Source organism: Crinia signifera, chromosome 5, assembly GCF_055691185.1.
Source record: "Crinia signifera chromosome 5, ASM5569118v1, whole genome shotgun sequence".
Lineage (NCBI taxonomy): Eukaryota > Metazoa > Chordata > Amphibia > Anura > Myobatrachidae > Crinia > Crinia signifera.
Window position 1 is genome coordinate 253,878,184 of NC_139221.1, and position 22,014 is coordinate 253,900,197.

Genomic DNA, 22,014 nt, shown 5'->3' on the forward strand with positions numbered 1-22,014 from the left:
GGAACCCTGTGGTGCCACAAGACTCTTGCAGGGGTGCATTGGTTTGGCGGTCCAGAACCGAACAAATTACTTATAGAAAAAGTGGTAGACAAAACCAGTGCTGGAGGCCGTCAGTCATAACACATGTGTACAATTCAATCTACCGCCGAACAACTGCACCTAACTCCGCTAAGGAGGGAAAATATATATATGTGTGTATGTATGTATATATATATATATATATATATATATATATATATATATATATATATATATATATATATATATATATATAATATGTGTGTGTATCTATGTTCATTTTAATTATTGATAAGAGATTTTTATACTAGTGTGCCTTGAAAATAATATTGATTCTCTAGGGTGCCTTCATTCAAGTAAGTTTGGGAGCCACTGGTCTGAATACTTTAACATGGTGTATAACTGAAGTTCTAAGCACAAATTTTGCCAAAACTTTGGACCCAACCACCACATCCAGATGAACTTCATCAGATGGGTCTCTAACAACCCTAATATAATTAAAATAAAATATTAGGTCTTACCTTTAATTAGTGGCCATTCAAATATGTAGTCAGCAATGAAAGAACCTGTACCAATTAAAATAACCTAAGATTAGATAAGAGGGTGGCTAATGCCAACCTGAAGGAAGACTTGCCTTCCCGTTTACAATATCTACACAGTTATAGAGGTGAATAGGGGGGGACAGGGCCGCACACAGTCTTTTTAATCCTAAGAAGTGATACCATGCTGAGGCTTTTAATACCATACAGGAAAAAGAAAAATGCTGATGCACACTCTAAGCACTTAAGAATACTGATAGTTGAAATAAGTAACATGGAATATAAATGAAGTTCTAAGCACAAACTTTACAAACCACCTAGTGAGAGCTGTGATCGTGAGGCAGTGTCTGAATATTGGTTTAGCCCACAAAGTGTCTGCTTTCCATGTAGAGACAATACATGTATGCGAAGTGAAGTACCGGTACCTACGGTATTTTTTTTTTTTAAGTGATCTCAATTTTCTCCATCATGTTGGGATTTTTTCTTCATGAGATAGACACCAGAAAGTGAATGTTTGTAATGCAGGTCATCTTCCTATAATAAAAGATGCTATCCCACTGGAGCCTATCTGTTTCTATATCCACATCCCCGCACAAGGAAACTTTCCTGACCCTGAACTTCCACCTTAACTTTTCCTTAACGGGAAGAATTATGTGAAAGCCATTAGTCAATAAATTATGTGGTTAAACAGCTTTCATTTTTCCCATGTGATTGGCTTATGAAAAATGACTTCTGAGTAATGGCGTATTTTTTTTCCTACAGCAATTAAAATAATGTGCCTTGTGCAATTATGACTTTTTGATTTATTAATCCAAGTTAGCTTTTGACCTTTGGAATGCTATTTTAATTAGTCCGAAAACACTCTTATGTGGGAACGTTGTCTTTTGTATTGGATTTCACTTGCTCCTCTTTAAATACTGAATTATCGTCTCTTTTTACTGTCTACATGCCAAGCCAGATATTCCAGGAATAATACAGTACAGTATATGTGTTTGTGTCCTGAAATATAGCCTATATATCACAGACAGACTGGTATGAATGTGCTTTCACTGAATTTTTTCTCTGACAAAACAAAGCTTGTCAACCCGGCATATAGAGTTTTGTGGGCTGAAACCATATACAAGTCTATTAGTACCATACTTGCCTACATTTGAAAACTAGATTCAGGGAGATTATAGTTGGTAATAGAATTTTGCACACTGCCCCATTCAGGGGGTTTGTCAGGCTCCTCCCAAGGGGTGTGTCTAGTTCCACATATGGAGAGATTGTGAAAAGTGATTGTGAACGTGGCACCTAGAAGCGTGGGTGTGTACTGCTACATCTGAGAGGAATCTTTTAAAATGACTTATATGCAAATGTAGATGAGCCCGAAGCAGTTAGTAAGAGCTACTATACTTGGAAAAGTGCTGGGAAATGGTACTAATGATTCAATGTAAATGTATCTATCTCTCATTCCTTTTTTCCAAAAAAATGTAACAGTGTAATGTGGGCTAGGTGAAATGAGGGAGATTGCCAGACTAATGTGGGAGAGGGAGATTGCTGCTATTTCATGGAGTCTCCTGCAGGATGCAGGAGGGTAGGCAACTATGATTAGTACTAGTAATCCCGCTTGAAGCAAAAGCTTTGAAAGCTAGTCTGCTACCTTCTGTGTTTGTGCATGTGTGAGAAAGAGATGTAGTTTCACTCTCTGCCAGCAGATGGCAATGTTTTTGGAGACTAACGGACACTAGACATATATATTTATTTTTATTTATTTAGTTTCTTATATAGCGCAGCATATTCCGTTGCACTTTACATAGATGATCACTAAGTCATGATGCATGAGCTTGGGAGGTTTTGTTACTGCTCGATGCTTCAGGCATAACCTTAAGTGGTTATAGTTCCACTAGTGCATATGTGATTGGGTGTTACATGTTTGTACCATGTGGTGCATATCTCCTACTTGAAAGAATACAACTAGTCTTGTATTCTTCTTTGATGGTGTAAACAGCTAATCACTGGAGCCTAGTGTTATAAAGTGAAGTGAGACTTACTACCAGTATTTTATGGAGAAAACCTTTAATATATTCTACTGCCAAATATTTCCATACTGTATGTCCATGACGATTGGAAAAAGGTGATGCTGGTTACATGGCATCTGGTTAATAAGATGTACAAACTGATGTTAAAATGTTCTGTTTAAAGCCCCAATACACACTAGATAACGGACAGACTGTACTGCTGTTATCATATCATAAACCCTTTGAGTGCCAACATCTCTTTAAGAGATGTCCAAAATATCCACTAAAAGGCCAGCGTCGCTCTCATTTGTTATATGAATTCAAATAAAAAATTTTGTGTAAAAAAGATTATATTTTCTATATAAGGTAAACATTACAGGTCATTATGAAGAATAAAATGTTTGCTTGCCAATTTTCACAGCTATTTTGACAAATTCACTTGGCACTGAAAGGGTTAAAAAAATCATCTAATGTGTATTAAAATTAGTTTGAAATGTAAAGCCAGGTCCCCACAGGAGTGATCTTTTGCACAATTTGTAATTTCTGTAAGAATGGGAAGGACATATCAGTGAACTCATCTAGTGTATACAGTATGCCTGAGCTGCTCATCAAACCTGACAATAATGCTGTCACATATGTAGTGAAGGAAGGACCCACATTACATCACTCAATGTATACCCATGTTCTGATCTAAGCTGGTTACACAGCTCTCTAGTGTGTACCAAGCTTAAGTTAAATACCTTGTGAAAATCACAGTGCCAAATCACGGACAGCACAAAGCACCTCGGGCCCAATAACTAAATTAGATTCTAATCACCGCAGCAAGAGCTGCAAAATTGTACCAAAGCAATCTGAACATGCTGCAAACACATTATCATCATTAACATTTACTTCTAGAATGAACAGTCAAAAAAGTGCGAGAATCCTGGTTGCATTCTATAGAGAAAATGGGTGTTTTATGTAAGTCTTTGTCATGTGCCCATTTATAAACACAGAATGAATATCTGTAAAACACACAGGAAATGCCTTTTGTGAGCATGAGTGATGTGTAAATGCATACTTACATTCATTAAAAGATGCGTTATAAATGCCAGCCAGGGATTGTAGATATTTTTTTTTAAGTCCTATACCAAGACTGCATACCCTCCAATATATAAATGTTAAAAATCGGTACACATTCGCAAAGGGGCGTGGCCAATGGTAAAGGGGGCGTGTTCATTGGTAAAGGGGGTGTGTCCACACCCCTTTCCGAATGCGTACTGGGCATTTTTATTCTAATATCTATATCTATATCTACTCCGCACCAGCCAATCCGGGGCAGCAGCTACCACTGAGCCAGTCAGAACAAAGCCTGCTTCAGCGTTTATATTTAATACCTTGCCACAGCTCCATATATTACCACCTGAGCCTTAGGCTCCCTCCTTCACCGTGCGTGTATGCTGTGGACCAGTGCCACAGGGAGGGTCCGCCGGCTGCGTGATGTCATGACGCCGACGCGCGCTGCCAGGACCCGCGGCCGACGCAATGCACCCCTGGGAACGGAGAGGGTGCCGGAGTGGGGCCAGATTCTGCAGAATTAATTACCATTTCATTCTGGGGCATGCCTGATAAATGGAGTGAAGGTCGGAATCTTACAAAAGTCGGTACATTCGGTACACTCCGATTTAGCAGGTACAGACCGTTAAAAAACGGTACTGTACCAGCTAAATCGGTACAGTTGGAGGGTATGAGACTGACTGACTGACAGAACAAGACTATGCCAACAGCTAAATAGAGTACATTGTAAGTAACTGTGCAGGCTGACAACTATACATAGGAGCCACTGACACTTATGTACATTGACTTAGTTCATTCAGTGCCAGTCCTCATAAAAGCCCTGCATGAAGTACTCAGACATATTTGCTACACATATCTGTCTGCCTGCATATCTGTCTGCATACAGTGCAGTAATCATTTAAAGCCAGTGTAGGTAACACTGTTTACATATGTCACACGGATTATGCGTGGTGTCTTTAAAAAAAAAAAAACAACAACAACATACTGTTCAGTAATGTGATTGTGTTAGAAAAAGTGTTTTTGCAAAAAAGGGTTGGATTCAATTAGTGGTCATTTACTGTAGGTCTAACTGGTACCTGTGGCTTTTTCTGTAGCCCCCAAGGCAGTCCGCAGGAAATGTATTTCTGGTCTAAGACCCGAAAAGCAATGTGGGATAAATAGCTTGTTTTTGGGTGCAGACACAGTGTTAAAACAGGTCTGTAAACTTTTTCCAGATTGTGGAGGTCGTTCTGGTTGACAAGCAAAGCTGCAAAATTCGCAGCTTTGCATGTCCTTTAAATGCGGTCTGCACAAACGCCCCCAGCACACACCGCAGATGTGGGGAGGAAATCATACGAAGGTCACTGACCATCAAATGATTTCTTCTGTGCACGCAGATCTAAGACACTCTCTAGTGTCTTAGATCTGCCGGCTCCCTGTACGGGCAGAGGGTGGGCAGCTGACATCAGCTGGCCACCCCCCTGCACCCGCGTCATCATCAAATTATCATGGGAATGCCCAGTGTGTTCATGGTAATGCCCATGAATGGCTGGGCGTTCCCATGAGTGCGACGATGGCCCCGGGCCTTCCGCCCGCAGTGCTGTGTGCGAGCGGCCGACGAATAAGCAATTCATCATGGCTGCTTGCAGCAAGGGGCTGCGCATGGGCAAAATTGTTTGTGCATGCTCAGTCGCAAAACATTGCGGTGCGTGATAATCAGAATGACCACCTCTATGCGTTAATGCCTGGTGAGAAAAATGTCTTTGAGTAGCGCTGGGTGTTAAATCCTAAAATGACCACTTTTTGTTTCACTTCTGTTAAAATAACAGGGCTAATATAATTTGGCCTCAATTAACAACTTTTAACATGATTCTTTTGTAGCATGTTCCAACATTTATAGAGAGTAATGGCTGGAATTTTTTTTTTTTTAAATTCTATAAGAATAGGATATTTTTACTATTGTTTGTTAGTAACTTAAAATACTCCCTTACTGCTCCTCCCTCTTCCACCCTGCCCTTTCCAGTGCTGTGATAGTCAGAAACCGGTTGTTTTTTTATCTAGATATAGTGGAGCAGTGTTTAGTGTTGCACTTGTTTTGTTGTACACTTTGTTTTGATATTATTCAGAAAATATAATGTATACAGATATCTGCGGAATTAGCGTATAGAGGCACTCTATGTCTCGTAATCAGTTTGTCTGTTTAATGATCCATTCATTGTACAAATTAGGTTTTGTTTGGCTTGGTAAATACTGTAAGTGGTTTCATAAAAGCTTCCCTTGTCTGGTATGTTGTGAGTTATAATGCTCTGGGTGAAAGGTCAGCCCTATAACCACTGAGCCACCTGTTCAGAAAAATCGATCAACATTTTAAGAATCTATAGGAAAAGTAAGGATTCCATCATTAAAGTAAGGAGAAAAATAGGTCTGCTTTCTCATCACAGGATTATCTGTAGCAGAGTATAAATTAATTGTATTTTGTGCTTGGAGCTGAAAGGGTTAAAGGTTAATACATTCCACTGAAAAAGATTGAGAACAAGTTTATATACAGCAGGGAGAAGTAGATGTCAGTTATATTAATAATTCTTGTTATTTTTCCCTCCCTAAGATTCAAGCCAGTTGTAAAAACCCTGTTTGTAACCTGGAGTTGAAAGCAGTTAGTGTTCGATTGATAAGAAATGTAAAGCAAACCTCACTTAAGGCAGACACCATAATAAACCTTTAATTATTTTTCTCTCCAGTTTATTTGGGCTGTCTGATCTTTCAGAATGTGGAGAGTTCAGTACAAAGGTTAGAGCTGGGTGGAGTGAGTGATGATCAGTGGCCATTCTGTCTGGTGTATACTACTGAGGACATGCAAGCCACTACTGCAGAGAATCATTTTAAGTGACAGTATAGACTCTCTTTAACGTTCAACACGCAAAGTGATATCGCAGTCAATATTGTGCTTTTGGCCCTCTGCAGTTGGATCTCTGAGCTGCTGTAGGAGCATAGCCTCGACCACAGCTGCCATGAGCAGACGTTCAAATATGTGCTTAAGGGTACTTGAGAACACTATAGACTTGTATGTGTGGCCTGGGAAGTGGTTAATAATTACACACTCATCAATAGTCAACAAGCAGCATCTGCATTGTATTTAAGCACACACCAAGGGCTCTTTTACACCTATGCACTTTTGTTTTGACAGGCAGCGAGTGATGCTGCTCCCATAACTGCATTATGAAATTCTAGTGTTTATACTTACTCACAGAAGGTTTGTGCCCATCCAAATCACTCCCTGCCCCAGTGCAGCTTGTAATCTGTATTCCTTACAACACACGCACACATATATATCTATATATACAGATGGAGTGCCTCTCAGCCAGCGACGGGGCTTGCCAGAATGCCCCCGCTGGCGAGATGGTGCGGTTTCCATGCGGCGGGGAACGCGAACCCTGCCCGTCTCCGCTTCAGGGTTAAGGGGATCGGAGAGGTGGGATCCAGCAGCGGGGACCGGCGGTGAGCTCCGTTGTAAGGGGACACGCGGCTGTCTCATGTGTCCCCTTACAACTATATTACTCCACGCAGGGCCAAAACCTCAGTGCTTCGAGGTAGCAATGTTAACCATGACATTATCCCTCTTGCATTTAATGTGCTTCAATTAGGCAAAAGTATATTTATCTTGACACAAAACTTACCAGCAAACTAGATTGTAGTGCTAATAGTACAATGCATGAAAAAAGTACGACAGATACAGTAACAATGCATGACTAAATTGCATATGGTTTTCATTGGTTTCCCAGTTGATGTGTGAACTATCCCAGATGGGTATATACAAACATTGCTGAAATGTGCAGGTGATAGTGTTTATTATATAGAAAAAAATCCAACTTGAACAAGGTTTCAAAAATAGAACTTTTTTACTAATAAAATCCCACACAATTAACTTCAAATGATGTAGCTCATACAGTACATCAACACTCAGTGTGCCAATGATTGTTTAATCAAAATATACAACATGTTAGAAATTGTAGAATCGGCATTGTTGAGTCTGGGATTTTTAACATGTTGTGTTTTTCTGTTCACCCGGCAATCGCAGATCGAGGATTCACCCACCTGATACATGGGACGTTTTACTATCCTCAAGCATTTGTCAGGCAGCGTTGGAGCAGTGGATAGATTGCAGCAAGGTTTATTTCCTGTAATAAGCATTTGTAAAATAGAGAGCTTTTGAGATTTACACAATGGCCCTCATTCTGATTGACCTGCAAAGCTGTGAAATTCACCCACTCACACCCACTCACACGCAGATTTCGCTTGTTTGTGAATGGATGTTTGCATAAACATCCTTTCGCAGCTTGCTTGTGGGGCAGAAATCTTTTGATGGTCGCTGACCATCGAATGATTTCTCTAGTGCTCGCAAATCTAAGACACTCTCCGGTGACTTAGAACTGCGGCGCCCCTGTACAAGAAGAGGAAGGGCAGCTGATATCCGGTGACGTCAGCTGCCCACCTGCGTCACCAGCGAATTTCCATGGAAACTCCCAGTGTTCCCATGGGTGCAACCTATGTTCGCCCCCCCACACCCCCATCTGCACTGCTGCGTGCGAACGGGATGTTTTTCCCCTGTGACATAGACAACTAGATGGACAAAGATAAACTGCATCCTCCGCGCATCTATAACCCAATATGCCCATTGTGAAACTACTCTATACAGATAGAACCGTTTTATATTCGTTATCTTGAATTTAAAATGAGCCTGTCTCTTTCTTGGGGAGTTTGAGGCTGTTGGATAGTTGTTGCCTCCTTGGAATTAGCACTGTGATTCTCAGTAAACAGATACGTATATAGACAAAGTTTAGTAGTGTAGACAAGGGTATGAATTTTCACAACATAAAATGGCTTACTCATAAGTTGGTTTCAGTAAAAGCGTGCACTCTTGTTCTTGATTTTTTAAGTGCCAATCATTTACAAGGCAAAACGGTACTTGTTTCCTAGAACGGCCACCATCGGGGGTAATGGTGTACCTTAACTTAAGGTACACCATTACCCCCGATGGACCCGATTTCCTTTGAAATCAGGTCCATTTTGCCGGCAAAGGCAAAATCGGGTCCATCACGTCGGTCGGGTGCATTAACATGGCACGCGATGCACCCGATTTTGCCATAGGGTTCAATGTTAAAATATTTTTAACATTGTAATCGGGGAAAAAAATGGGAAATGGGCCAATATGGCCCATTTCTCATTGTATATGCCCCCCATTGTGAACGTCACCCCACGTCCTCTGACCTTTTCATACCCCTACTATCCACGTCGGCGTGGCGTGGAGAATATAAAGTGTGGCGAGCGCAGCGAGCCACCGTGCCCGAAGCGTGGCGAGCGGACGCGTATACCTGTGAAGTTATACGCATTCCCTCGCTGCGCTCGCCACACTTTATATTCTCGACTCCACGCCGACGTGGATAGTAGGGGTATGAAAAGGTCGGAGGACACGTACCGCCGCCCCTCGCGGGCTCGCTACGCTTCGGGTTGGCGTCAATCGTGGGGTGCCGTTGAGGGGGTTAAAATTGGGGTCTGGGGAGACTTTTACATTGAATCCAATGTAAAATAGGGTATCAGGGACCCTATTCACATTTCAATCAATGTAAAAATCGGGACCATCGCGTCGGTCGCATCGCATGCGATGCGATCGACCCCATCAACATCGGTGTGGCCATTCTAGGAAACAAGTACCGGCAAAACTTATGCTTTGTAAATAACTACCCCTTAGATCAGGTTTGGGGAACCTTGAGACCTACAGCTGTTGTTGAACTACACATCCCAGCATGGCCAAATAGTAAAACTGTAGCAGGGCATGTTGGGATGTGTAATTCAACAACAGCTGGAGGGCTGAGGGTTCCCCATCCCCTGCCTTAGGTCGTCCATAATTGTGTATATATTTATATGTGTGTGTAAAAATTTTAATTTATGGCTCTACGTTTAGGATATAGAAAATATATAAATATATATTATATGTATTTATTTTATTGCATGTGCAGGCACCGCGGAGCAAATCTGCATAGCCAAATTCACAATAGACTTCCATTATCGGCTATCAGAATAATCAGATCTATTATCACAAAGCACTATAATTGCCCCTTTATCCTCTTTGCCATGAACCATACATTGCTCAGTCAAAATGTGGCTAATCAGTTCTGCAAGTATAGTGTAGTGTTAAATGCATAGAATTTATGTCTTTAAGGCATTTGCTGTGAATTCCTAACACATTTAATGGTCTCCTTTTATATGAAAGCACATCGTTTAAGTGCTTACTAAAGAAGAGCAAATCCAGAATTAATAAAATGATTAATCTTGTAAAATATTTATTTTACGGAATAGTATTTAGCAGCTATTTGAAAGAATGTATTTGCCTGGAAAAAGAGTTGGTGCATTAAAATTCTTATACAATATTCCCCCCCAAGTCCTGGTTTTGGCTGTGAAATCATTGTGCATTTTTCTTTCATGGAAATAGACACATTATGCCTTGTGTTTGTTTTGCCTAATATGGACAATAAGATGTGTTGTCTGACCGCACGTTTTATATTGTAGTGGCAGCAGTTTTGTTTTTCCCTGTAAGGCATTATAGGTCTGAGCTGGAAATAAGGCAAAAAAGAGCAAGTAACTCGGCACTTTGGCAGAACACTGCACAGCATGTGCGGCAGGCGGAACATGTCCTTTCCGTGTGCAGCACCAGTGACCAATGTTCCCTCTAATTTTACGAAGGGTGTGTGCGACAAAAGATTTTGGCTGTGCAACTTTGGAAGGAAATTTAAATTTTTGTGCGTCACTTATATATAACTGGAAAATGACATTTAGCATTTGTGTTAACTTTACTTCAAAATAATATTAAACATTTAAACATTCAAAACACAGCACACAATGTAGTTAATGGGTGAAACACACATTAATTGAGTCCACAACTGCAAAAAGGGACCACTGCTGCTTTGTGCGCTCTGTTGTAATGTCTGTGCGCACGCTCGGCGAGTTGTGTGTGCACACGCGCACAGCTTAGAGGGAACACTGCCAGTGACACCGAAGTAAAAAGTCTTTAACATTTATTATAACTTTTTTATGATGCCACATAAATCTGTAGTGCATATATATGCATGTTCTTATATTATAACAGGCTTTGAGAATCAACTCAGAGAGCAGCATATGTTGTCTAAAATAAATCCAGTGAGCATGACGAGAAGTATTGAGATGATCAGGGTTGGTGGAAACCTGGTTTGTTAACAATTGTCACCTGATCATCCTTACTCTGTACAAGGAACAGTTTAGACCTGCAGTTGCGTACTAGATTAAATCAAGTGTAGTCCATTCATGTTGAGTAACCCAATGTATTCACATCTATTATATTTTTAGGCCTGTGTATTTTAGTAGTCTTACTTCCAGGAAGTTTAGTATGCATGTTGACCTATTGCTTGTGTCGACCTAATGACTGTCAACCTAGACCTAAGTTGACCTTTTGAGGGTGTTGACCTAAGACTTGTCGACCTTCCTGTGGTTGACCTAGTGACTATACACCCCCGAGGACCTGGACCCCGCTCATTTCTCTGCAGTACGGAGTATGTGCTTGACTATAGCTATAGATGATTGGGTGGCGGACAGGAGACTTAGGCTGCAGACAGATTGGGTCGTGTGTTCTGCATACACACTGCCACTGTGACGGACATCACAGCTAGCCAGATGCATTTACACGCAAGTAACAAGTATGTGAAACCAGGTGTTAGACGCACACTGATTATCTGTAGTGATGAACAGCAGGATGCTTACATTATGTTCCTGGTGTCTGCCTTCTTCCATTTTGTTACCCTTTTTTGTGATGCTAAATTAGGTACTTGTGTATTATCAGAGCGCCCATCGCATAGCATACCACGAATTAAGGGATGCAATGGGACCCAATTTCCGGGCGCACAGAGCCGCACTGTGCGATAAAATATTGCATCGCATCGTAATGGCATGCATTGCGATATTAAATTGTACAGGCACCCTGATGGGTGATTACTATGTTAAATGCACCCCCATTGTTAATGCCACCCCCACTATCAACAGCCACCCGAAGCGTGGCGAGCGCAGCGGTACGCGTCCTCCGACCTTTTCATACCCCCACTATCCACGTCGGCGTGGAGTTGATTTTAAATAGTGTAGCAAGCGCAGCGAGCCACCGAGCCTGAAGCGTGGCGAGCGCACACGGATTACATGTGAAGTAATCCGCGTCCCCTCACGGGGCTCGTCACGCTTCGGGCTCAGTGGCTCGCTGCGCTCGCCACACTATCTAAAATACACTCCACGCCGACGTGGATAGTGGGGGTATGAAAAGGTATTCAATTTTAATTATTTTTTTTTCTTTTTAAATAATCACTTGCTGTATTTTCAGAATATGTCTAAGAAACATGTGTCTGATAAATGTGTTATTTTAAATGGTGATCCAGCACAGAAAATGTATGTTTCTATCACTTGAATATTTGATACAGCGTATGCAAATCTCTGTTGGCTTTATTAACTGTAAAATGTCAGTAATGTAGCTTGAGTTCTAAAATAAAAATTCAACAAGTGTTCTATATACACAGTATCTGTGCCCAGATCTTTTACATCTATGTTTATCTCAGCATTCTAAAGCTGTCCTATGGTCTTAAGACCACATCTCCAGCACAAACCCAGATAAGGTTTTAGGGATTTTTTTGTAGGACTGATGTATAAAATAGACTAAACCTGTTCTTTATCCTTTAGTGAAGTGTGTTCACATTGCCTTTGTAGTTATTTAATACACAAAGTGCTGACACATGCTTGCCAGGTACTTTGTAAGCACAAATTGAAATCTCCTTTAGAACTTCATTGTTTTCCTTTTTTTTTTTGTTATCCCATATTTATTAAAGCTTCTAAAAGCCGCATTCACAGTTGAAAATGATGCCAATCAAACTTTTATCATAAAGTGTGTGTGCCTTAGTCCTTTCGGATTTGGACTGTTAGTTTCAGTTTTTTTTAAAGAACAAGTTAAATACAGATAAATATAGAACAGTAGAGTTAGTAGAACAGTAGAGTTAACTTCTTCCATTTTATCCAAAAAGGGACTATTCATATTTTGGCAATGTTCTAGGGGGACACATTAAGATAACGGCAGCACATTATGACCGCACAGTGGCATAAGTTTGTCACAGTTGTCCAGAGGCAAGATAAATATTGATTCCCCCTACCACACCACCTTATCATCTATATAAATGTCTAGTGTCCATGAGGCTCCGAAATACTGCCATTTGCTGCCAGAGAGTGAAACTACACCTCTTTTTCACACATGCACAAACACATGAGGTAGCAGACTAGCTTTCAAAGCAGTTGCTTTGAGTGGGATTACTAGTATAAATATATGTATGCACGTACGCGTGTGTGTGTGCGCACGTATGTATATTATGTTTAAAATAAAGAGCGTGTGACATCTATGGTCCTTTTGAGAGGAAGAGAGCCACACAAACGATATTGACTGTTTTTAATTCACTGATTCAAACTTGCAGGGGAGAAGAGGTTCCCTCTTGGGAGCAGGAGCTCGGCGGCAGATTACACCATTGCCTCCCAGAGTTCTGCCTCTGTGTCCACAGAATCACTTATTTTACCCTGCACCTCCATAGTAAAATAAGCTGTGTTGGGCTGCAATTCGTATCTGCGATGGGAGCAGCCATGTACTAGCTATCCCAAAATCATGCTGAATTTAATTATACCCCCAGTCTTTACGCTGGTTTACCGGATTAATAGCTGAAACTTGTGTTAAGATCAGATTTCAGGGTTTTGGCATCACCTACAGTACAAACATGTTTTTTTTTTTCGTCTGCTTCTCATCCAAAAAAAAAAACTTGTCCACTGAAGGATTGATTTTAGGACATGAAGTTTCATGTAATGAGCCTGGCATCTTCTAAGAAAGATTGTCATTTAAGTGCTATCTGTACAAAGCATCTCGAACTTGCACTTGACAAGCCAATGCTAATTAATAAGCTATGTCTGTACTTTCAGTAAATGTCGGCAAGACAGTGGCATGCCCTGCTACTTAATAATATGTCAGACATCCACTTCTCTCGGATATTGGTATCAAAATAGAGGATACAGTACATGAAAATCCCTAGTGGCTATTTTATTGGGGTTTTAAATCAATGGTTGACATTTAATAAACAGTATTTCATACTCATTGGTCTGGTTCCTCTACTCATTTTTAATATACAAAGGTGAATAAAACAAGGGGCATTGTAAATGCATATTGAGGTACTACCCCTGACGTGAAATGAACATGCTTTTGAGATTTCCAATGTAATGAGGCATGTATAATCCACAGTAGGTTTTATTAGTATCACATATAATACTTATATTTCTGGTGAATACTGACAGCAGAATTATTATTTACTTGTATTATAAATATATATATTTCAGCATTTATTAACTATTTCCCAGCCTCTTATTTTATAGCTTCTTTTTCTTCTAGTGGGGCTTGAATATGCGTCCTGCCAATACGGCAACTGAAAAGCTTCTTTAAACGCTCTTCGTTGCGTGTTGCCAACCGCTGTATTTTTACTTCCTGTCACACCATCATTCTCCCACATGGTGTTCCTCCTGAGCTGTTAAAAATTAAACAGACCCTTGTTCTCGATCCCTATAATTACGGCAGACTAGACAATGACATTTTGGGGAAACGGTTTCCTCTCGGTAATGCTTACACAATAAGAGATTTGCAATCAAATTAATGGATAGGTGTCCCCGAAAACACACCCACACCCCATTTGGGTAGGATAAGAAATATAAGAAAATAAAAAAAGTGCGCTTAATAAAAATTGTGTGTTAAAAAGAAATAAGTACATTTTGGTCCGGTCACTATGGATCAAACATTTCTGTCAGCCAACTGTGTAATTATTACGTTTTACTGCTGTTTTAGTTTAATCTGGGTGGAATGTACTTGCTCTGTAAAGGTGTGTACACATAGGGGGTGATTCTGGTTGACATGCAGCGCTGCAAAGTTTGCAACGCTGCGTGTCTTTTAAATTCCGTCTACAGAAATGTCCACCCCTCGCACGCAGGTATCCCCATACGGTATTGGATGGATGTTTTGCGTAAACATCCATTCGCAGACACTCTTAGCTTTGCTTGTTTTCTGGAGGGGAACATGGCCTACCCCCAGCACCCACATCACTGAGTCACTACCATGGGAACCCCCAGTGTTTTCATGGGAATGCCCATGGCTTCATCCCTCCCGGCCCGCCTCCACATGCCCCCTGCCCGCAGTGTTGTGTGCGAGCACCCGGCGAACGCTCTGAGATGCAGAAATGCGCATTCACAGTTGTAAAACCCCAGAATAAGGTCCATAGTGTGATTTGGACTATCCTATTTCTGTCCTAATTTAACTATGCAATTTTGTCTATCTTGCTATTTGGCCCTAGTCCACATACATTGTACAGATGACATGGGAAAATAGACTGTGCAGCCAAGTCTATTTTGACTTTGATACCGATGCTATGGGGTCGCGCATTGGTGTCACAAGCTTTCTAAACACTGTGATTTTTTTTAACTTACTATCCTATTTCTATCTTGTTTTAGATAGAAATAATCAAAATTGTAGCCAAAATTGCACCGTTGTGCGTGTATTTAATGCTTTGTTTTTGTTTGCATTGGGGACACTGGGGTGAAAGAAAATTGCAATGATCACATTAATGAGTTATACATTATATGTCCTAGCAGACCTGTGTTAGACAGAATAAAAGAAAAAAACACTTTCACAAAGGGGTTTAATTGTCACACCTTCCCACAGAGTTTATTGAGAATGTGAATAATCAAACATGCGCTGTCTCATACTTATCCCAATTAACTTTTCCTTTTGACCTATAAGGTTCCCCAAGCAGAGACGTCGGCCCTTCATTAGGCCTAAAGAAATCCAGCTCATTAGAAAGCCTTCAGACAGCCGTGGCCGAGGTGACATTGAACGGTGACATTCCTTTCCATCGCCCACGCCCCCGGATCATTCGCGGACGTGGTTGCAACGAGAGCTTCCGAGCTGCTATTGACAAGTCCTATGACAAGCCACCAGTTGATGATGATGACGAAGGCATGGAGACATGTAAGTTATGCACTACTTGTTTGCAACGGGTTAAAGGATCATTGTTCTAATTCTTTTCGTCGGGTTGTTTTATGTTTAGACTGTTCCCTCCCACGTTCAGTACATGAGAAGCTATCGCATTTATACATACACTTTTGATATGTGGAGATCATCAACTATTGAGGACTTTGTAGAAACTTCTACATTCTCTTCCCAGACATATTAACTGGATGGAAATTACACAGAGCAGACCCTATTACTGCTTATTTCCATTTTCTACTGATGTCCCAAAGTAGTAATGTACCCAATTTAAGCAATTGATTTTTTTTTTTCCTCTAGCAGAATTAGTAGGGTTTTATTGAGGAAAGTTCAATACACCAGTCCACTTAATTGATTAAACACAGAAATACCTTACAAAGTGCTCACATCACTAAGGCCATGTCATAGAGCATCTGAGATAGAAACCTTGAAAATATATAACGTTTATTTCCAGCCAAGAGTCTTGTGGCACCGCATCCAGCTGTTCTACCTGCGCTGCACAGTTACTTTTCTTCCACTTCAGCTTCATATACTGTTGTTTGCTGGATTCTCCGCTTTTACAAAAGCAAGAGAGAACGGTGAAACACTCGACTTCAATTATATGAAGAATATACACCAGTTCAGTCCAGATATTTATATGAAATGTTAGCATTGCCATTTACCCAATTGTATGTAATGTGCAGACCCCATGTTACCTTTCGTGTACATGTCTACCTTACATGTCCTGTATTCCCTGCTGTGCTGCAGAGCGCTGTGGGTCTTATAAAGCACTAATGTATAGTGCCGCACTATGGCATACTGCAACTGTCTTTATAATTCTTTAGTCACTCACCAACTTCCCTCATTAGTAGTGGGAAGCGGTCATCTATTAGAATGAACTTAGGTCTACAGTCATTAGGTCGACCCCACTAGGTCGACTGGCAGGAAGGTCGACCTGACTTAAGGTCGACATGGGCCAAGGTCGACATGACTTAAGGTCGAATTTGCATAAAGGTCGACATGAGGAAGGTCGACTGGTCATAAGGTCGACATGGGGTTTTTCCCTTTTTTTTGAGCCGACATGTGCCGACAGGCGGTATTTCATGCCCTACCATCCCCTAGGACGTGGAGGAGGTTATTAAAGCTGTGGCGAGCAAAGTGAGCCACCGTGCCCGATGCATCGCGAGCGAAGCGAGGGTCCGATACTCATTGCCAACTGTGTCCATGTCGACTGGGTCGACATTCGGATCAAAAAACAGTGAAAAACCCATGTCGACCTTATGACCAGTCGACCTTCCTCATGTCGACCTTTATGCAAATTCGACCTTAAGTCATGTCGACCTTGGCCCATGTCGACCTTAAATCAGGTCGACCTTCCAGCCAGTCGACCTAATGGGGTCGACCTAATGACTCTAGACCTAAGTTCATTCTGACAGATGTACCGATTCCTTAGTAGTAATTACATAAACTTGTATGAATACGTATTTCAGTTGTATGTTACTTAAGGTTATATGCTTTCCCGGTCTGAAGTACAGATCCCTCATCTATAGACATATGAAGAGTATGTATTCTTCTTCGCATGGATATAGTAGAATATGGAGTGATTTATAGTATTTTCCATTTACTGATTGAGTATCCTTCCAGCTTCCTGTCCTTAAAAAGATTACATGTAATGAAGTGGGGTCACCAGTAAGTGTCTCTGTCACTCCAGTCAACAGCTCATTCCTATAACTCTGTGACTTGATTCCTGTATAGAAATATTCAAAGTCATGTATATTCTGCTTACAACTTAAATTCCCTATTGTTTTTCATCATTGTATATGTATAATAGATGAAAATCCAGCCAAAAGTAATGCATCCTGTACACATTGCGTGTGCTGCACCAATGTTCTATAGAATAATGAGCCATTAAGAGCCTTAAGCCTCTGTATTGTCAGTAATTCCTAGTGAATAGTAAGGGACCGGAATGATAGTCAATAGGTTGACACCGTTTGGTCGACATAGACAAAAGGCCAACGTGGCAATGGTCGACATAGACAAAAGGCCATCCCCTATTTTACCATCCACGTGGATTACGATTGGGAATGTATCTGGCCCGAAGCATGGTGAGGGAAGCGGTACACTAATTGGAGCTCTGTGCTCTGGTGTTGACATTGATACAAAAAAAAAAAGAAAATATAACTCATGTTGACCTTTTTCCAATGTCGACCTTGTGCTTGTCAACCTAGACACTGTTGACCCAATGATCCATACCAAGAAAATAAATTAATTTCATTCATTGGCATACCTAAACAGGCATCTGAAATTAAAATAAATGATCTAACTTCTTTTTTTTACGTTTGTGATTATATTCATTCAACACATTCAGTAGTATATTTAGATGATTTATACAGTTTTATTGTGTTTGAATTTAAATGTACAGGTTGAGTATCCCCTATCCGTGCATCCCCTATCCGAATTATTCAAAAAAACATGGTTTTTGGAATCATTCGAATTTTTTTTTTTTTTTACCCCCCTAACCCTCTTTTCATACTTACCAAGTCCCAGGGCGTCCACAGCAGGCCTCCGGCATCTTCTCCAGGGTCTCCAGCGGTCCCAGGTATGCATTGCATGAGTGTGCGCGCGCCGTTGACGTCACCGGTGCGCGCGCACACTCGCGCAATGCATTCCTGGGACCGCTGGAGACCGGGAGAAGATGCCGGAGGCCTGCTGTGGACGCCCGGGGACTGCGCGGACGCCGAGGTACCACCAGACACCATCAGGGGACAGGTAAGTATGGCTACAAAAAATGTATTCCAAAAACCGGAAAATTCCCCTATCCGGAATGCTCGGGGTCCCGAGCATTTCGGATAGGGGATACTCAACCTGTAATAGCAAAGCTTTCAGACAGTCCCATGATTTCGGTACCATTTCTCTGACAGCACTTGCATTGTGTATTATGTAATGCTATTTTTAGTGTTTGAGGATGGTTAATGTTGTGTCTGTTTCCTCTCATTGGGAATAATTACAGGATTTAGTTAAAATCTATGAGCAACAAGAGTTTGTGAGGAAATGGGGTTTTCCTGCACTTTTCTGCAAGCGGCGCTATGAAGACTGGCATGCCTACTAATGATGAATTGTAATTATTCATCAGTCTTCTGCTCATGCATGTCACAGCCACCATACACAATTGTGCTTTTCCTTTCTCCACCCACAAAATGTCTGTGTAAATTACAAAATTATGTTTGCTGAGGTCATTGCACAATGGGAAGTTTCTTCATGAATGGCAGCAAATTAGATTAGGTTTTGTCTAGCCATGACGGCTGAGAGGTTATGCTTGTGTAAAGTGATCCTAATTAGGCTGGTCTCAAGTATCGCTAAAGTCTTCCTAAATGAGGGTCCAAAGACAATGAGAGAAATGGGCTGATACACTAAGTAACCGTGACATTCCAGACACATGGCCCATTAACCCCTGCCGGTCCTGGCATCTGCGCTCAATTAACCCCTCCTCCATACTATGTCTTACTATGCAGTCTGGTTCTTCGATGGACTTTTACGTCAAATCTCTGACCACCTTTGGTAGCTATGGTTAAAGTATTGACAGGATCTTCTTTTTATATTTTGTATTTATGTTCTAGTTCCATCTTTCAGGATTTTGCCATTTTCGGAAGCCTTCCACTAAAAATTAATTAAAATCAAGTCTCCGATATGTTTTGCCTATTAAAAATAAGTGGGGAAGTGCCTGCAAGAGAATTTAGCTAGCCATGGTGTTCTGTTGGTACTTCACACGATGTATGTGACTGGCGATATTGCACCTCTACAAGCTGTAAGCAATGATAAGTGAGGTATTCCTGCTAGAGTAACCTACATAGTGTTGGCACACTGAAACCCACTCCTACTCATTAAGGTTTGACAGTTGTATCGGGAATTCGGTTTTAGGTTGAGTTGGGAGGATGCTAAGTAGATAAGATGACCCAAGTCTTTCTAAAAACCCATAGGATTCAGTCAAACTTATAACACCAAATTCTGAATATTACCATTTTATGTACCTTGGAGGGAGTTGCAATTCATTTAACCACAATGTTACACACACGCCTCACGGATTATGTCTGGGCACATAAAACATGTCACACAAGGTTACTAGCCAAACTAATTGAAATGTCCAGTTAGTTTGACCCAGTCTTTGTTCCTGGGATTCATAATTCTCTAGCTGCAGCCATAGTTTCGCTTCTATTATTCATTAGTGCGTGGGTTTACTTGTGTTCATTCTAGCACCCACCATCTTTGGAAACACTTGCAGTTCCTGTTACCTGTCTGGGGTGTCGCTGTCTGCTGTGGTGTAGTAAGCTCCACTGGGGCAGGGATTGAATATTCAAATATACTTATAAATATATGTAAAGCGCTGCGGAATATGTGTGCGCTATATAAGAAACTGTTATTAAATAATTAGGGTATTTGCATACAGATGGGACAAAGGAAACAACCTTTTATTCTTGCACTTATTTTGCACAAATAACAAGGCTCAGTTCATCCTTAGGAACTCCGGTTTTTATTCAGGTATTTCTGTGATGTGATGTTATGTTATTAATGTATTGGTCCCTCATCGTATGATGCTTTTTAGCTCCAGGATAATGCACATTTTTGCTAAATGATATTGTGCTTGGTTGCCGACTCTGTAGCTGCTCTGTTCCTGTCCACATAGAACAATTCTTTGTTACTTGTATTGTCCCAGCTGGTTACTAAATTGGCACTTTCTGAAAAGTTGAGAGGCTTTAACATAATTAGATAAAAGCAGCAGATTGTCTTGTTTTGGGTTTCTGGTCACAAAAAGCTTGCTTGCTCTTTTCCGCCGTGAAACGGCTCGGTGCAGTCATGTTGCTCCTCTCTGGTGCATCATCAAAGTGTAGGGCTGTTAGATGGAGTGCGGCTCCAGCATTCTGCTTCTCTGTGGATCAGCCGGCTGACTGTGTCAGATGATATGGGGAGTGCTCAGATACCGCCTAATATCCTTAGTAGTTATACAAGTACTGTGCTAACAGGTTAACCCTCCTGCCTCTGTATGGCTACAGTACATTGTGCACGCGCCATGACACATTACATCACTGCATACAGATTTCACATCCAGAATACTTCCTAGATTTGAAGGTGTAATACGTCACTCGGCTTGTTATCGTATATGAGCTAGGGATGAAGAAGAAATGTATGTCTGCATCTGGGCCCTGTGATTGGGATTTCTCATTTGGTTATGCAGACAGTTGGATATAGGGCTGTGATGTGGATTAGCACTTCACGGTTATACTAGTATGTGTGCACCATGGAGCATTGTTAGAGGTGTTTAATGTGTGCCTGAGAAGGATCTGACAGAGCAGTAACTGTGCCAGTGTTTTTCATGAACAGATAAAACCTATCTCTGTGTAATCTATGCATCCTTGTCTGATGACTGCTTTTTATTGGTGGTCTATGTATTAAAACTAAAAACAGACCTATTCCAAATAAACAAAGCAGCAAACAGTATTGTTGCGTGATATAAAACACTTTGGGGCTGCGGACTAACCTTGTGTTTTGTAGCAGTGTGTAACCGAGCGCACACATCACACCAGAGTCCTACTTCTCTCAGTCACATCTCCACTTGCAGCGGAGTTCAGCATAACTGGGTTGGCAAGAGGACATCTGCATGTCCGCTAAGTACTGTGAGGGTGTAGAGACGGAATTGTTATCAGAGTTGTGTGTACGCAGAAGGCACAGTGTTTTTTGCTGTGCCTCTTGCAAGGATAGAATTGCTGCAAGTATTTACCGCAGTACCTAGGCCGCACTGGCTATAATACTGTATTTTCTTTATTCGGTATGTACAGTAGGTGTCAGGCCTTAGTTTGAGACAACCTATTGCATGTCATACTTCCACAGGTGCGGCTAAGCCACAGCTGAACAGTTCATCAGACTGGGGTAAGTGAGGTACTGAGGCGTGTGACACTGCTTGGCTGATTCAAGATGCATAATCCTTACACTATTAGTGGGTGGTGGATAATGGTTCACACGCACTGTATTGGATGATTCCTTAATATGTAACAAAGGATTCAGGTATACTGGCTGAGAAATGTAGTACATAGCACCAACTAATAGTACTTATTAGTCACTTTAGAACACAGTTTTTTTGTGAGCTGTAAAGGAAAGTATTTTCTGGTGTTTCTTATTGGGATGTAAATAAAATGTTACCCCCACCTTCCTCTCTAATTATTGTTAATACTCCAGCAGATGCTAACAGATCACAGCTGGGAGCATTGGACAGTTCTCCAGAGTGGGGTAGGTGGTGTGTGAGGGACACCTGTTTGCACAAGCATAGAAA

The 22,014-nt window shown here is 41.2% G+C and overlaps 1 protein-coding gene across 21 annotated transcripts in view; it reads left to right on the top strand.

The window, feature by feature from the left end:
* Positions 1-22,014, top strand: part of PARD3 (par-3 family cell polarity regulator) — a 508,043-nt gene that overhangs the window by 295,713 nt on the left and 190,316 nt on the right. For 8 of the 21 annotated variants that reach the window (XM_083188844.1, XM_083188831.1, XM_083188826.1 and 5 more), the window contains 3 exons: positions 15,468-15,695; positions 21,576-21,614; positions 21,921-21,971. In XM_083188844.1, coding sequence (XP_083044970.1) covers positions 15,468-15,695; positions 21,576-21,614; positions 21,921-21,971 — 318 coding nt within the window. The remainder of the gene's footprint in view (positions 1-15,467; positions 15,696-21,575; positions 21,615-21,920; positions 21,972-22,014) is intronic. The other 13 variants (XM_083188836.1, XM_083188839.1, XM_083188840.1 and 10 more) reach the window with 4 other exon arrangements.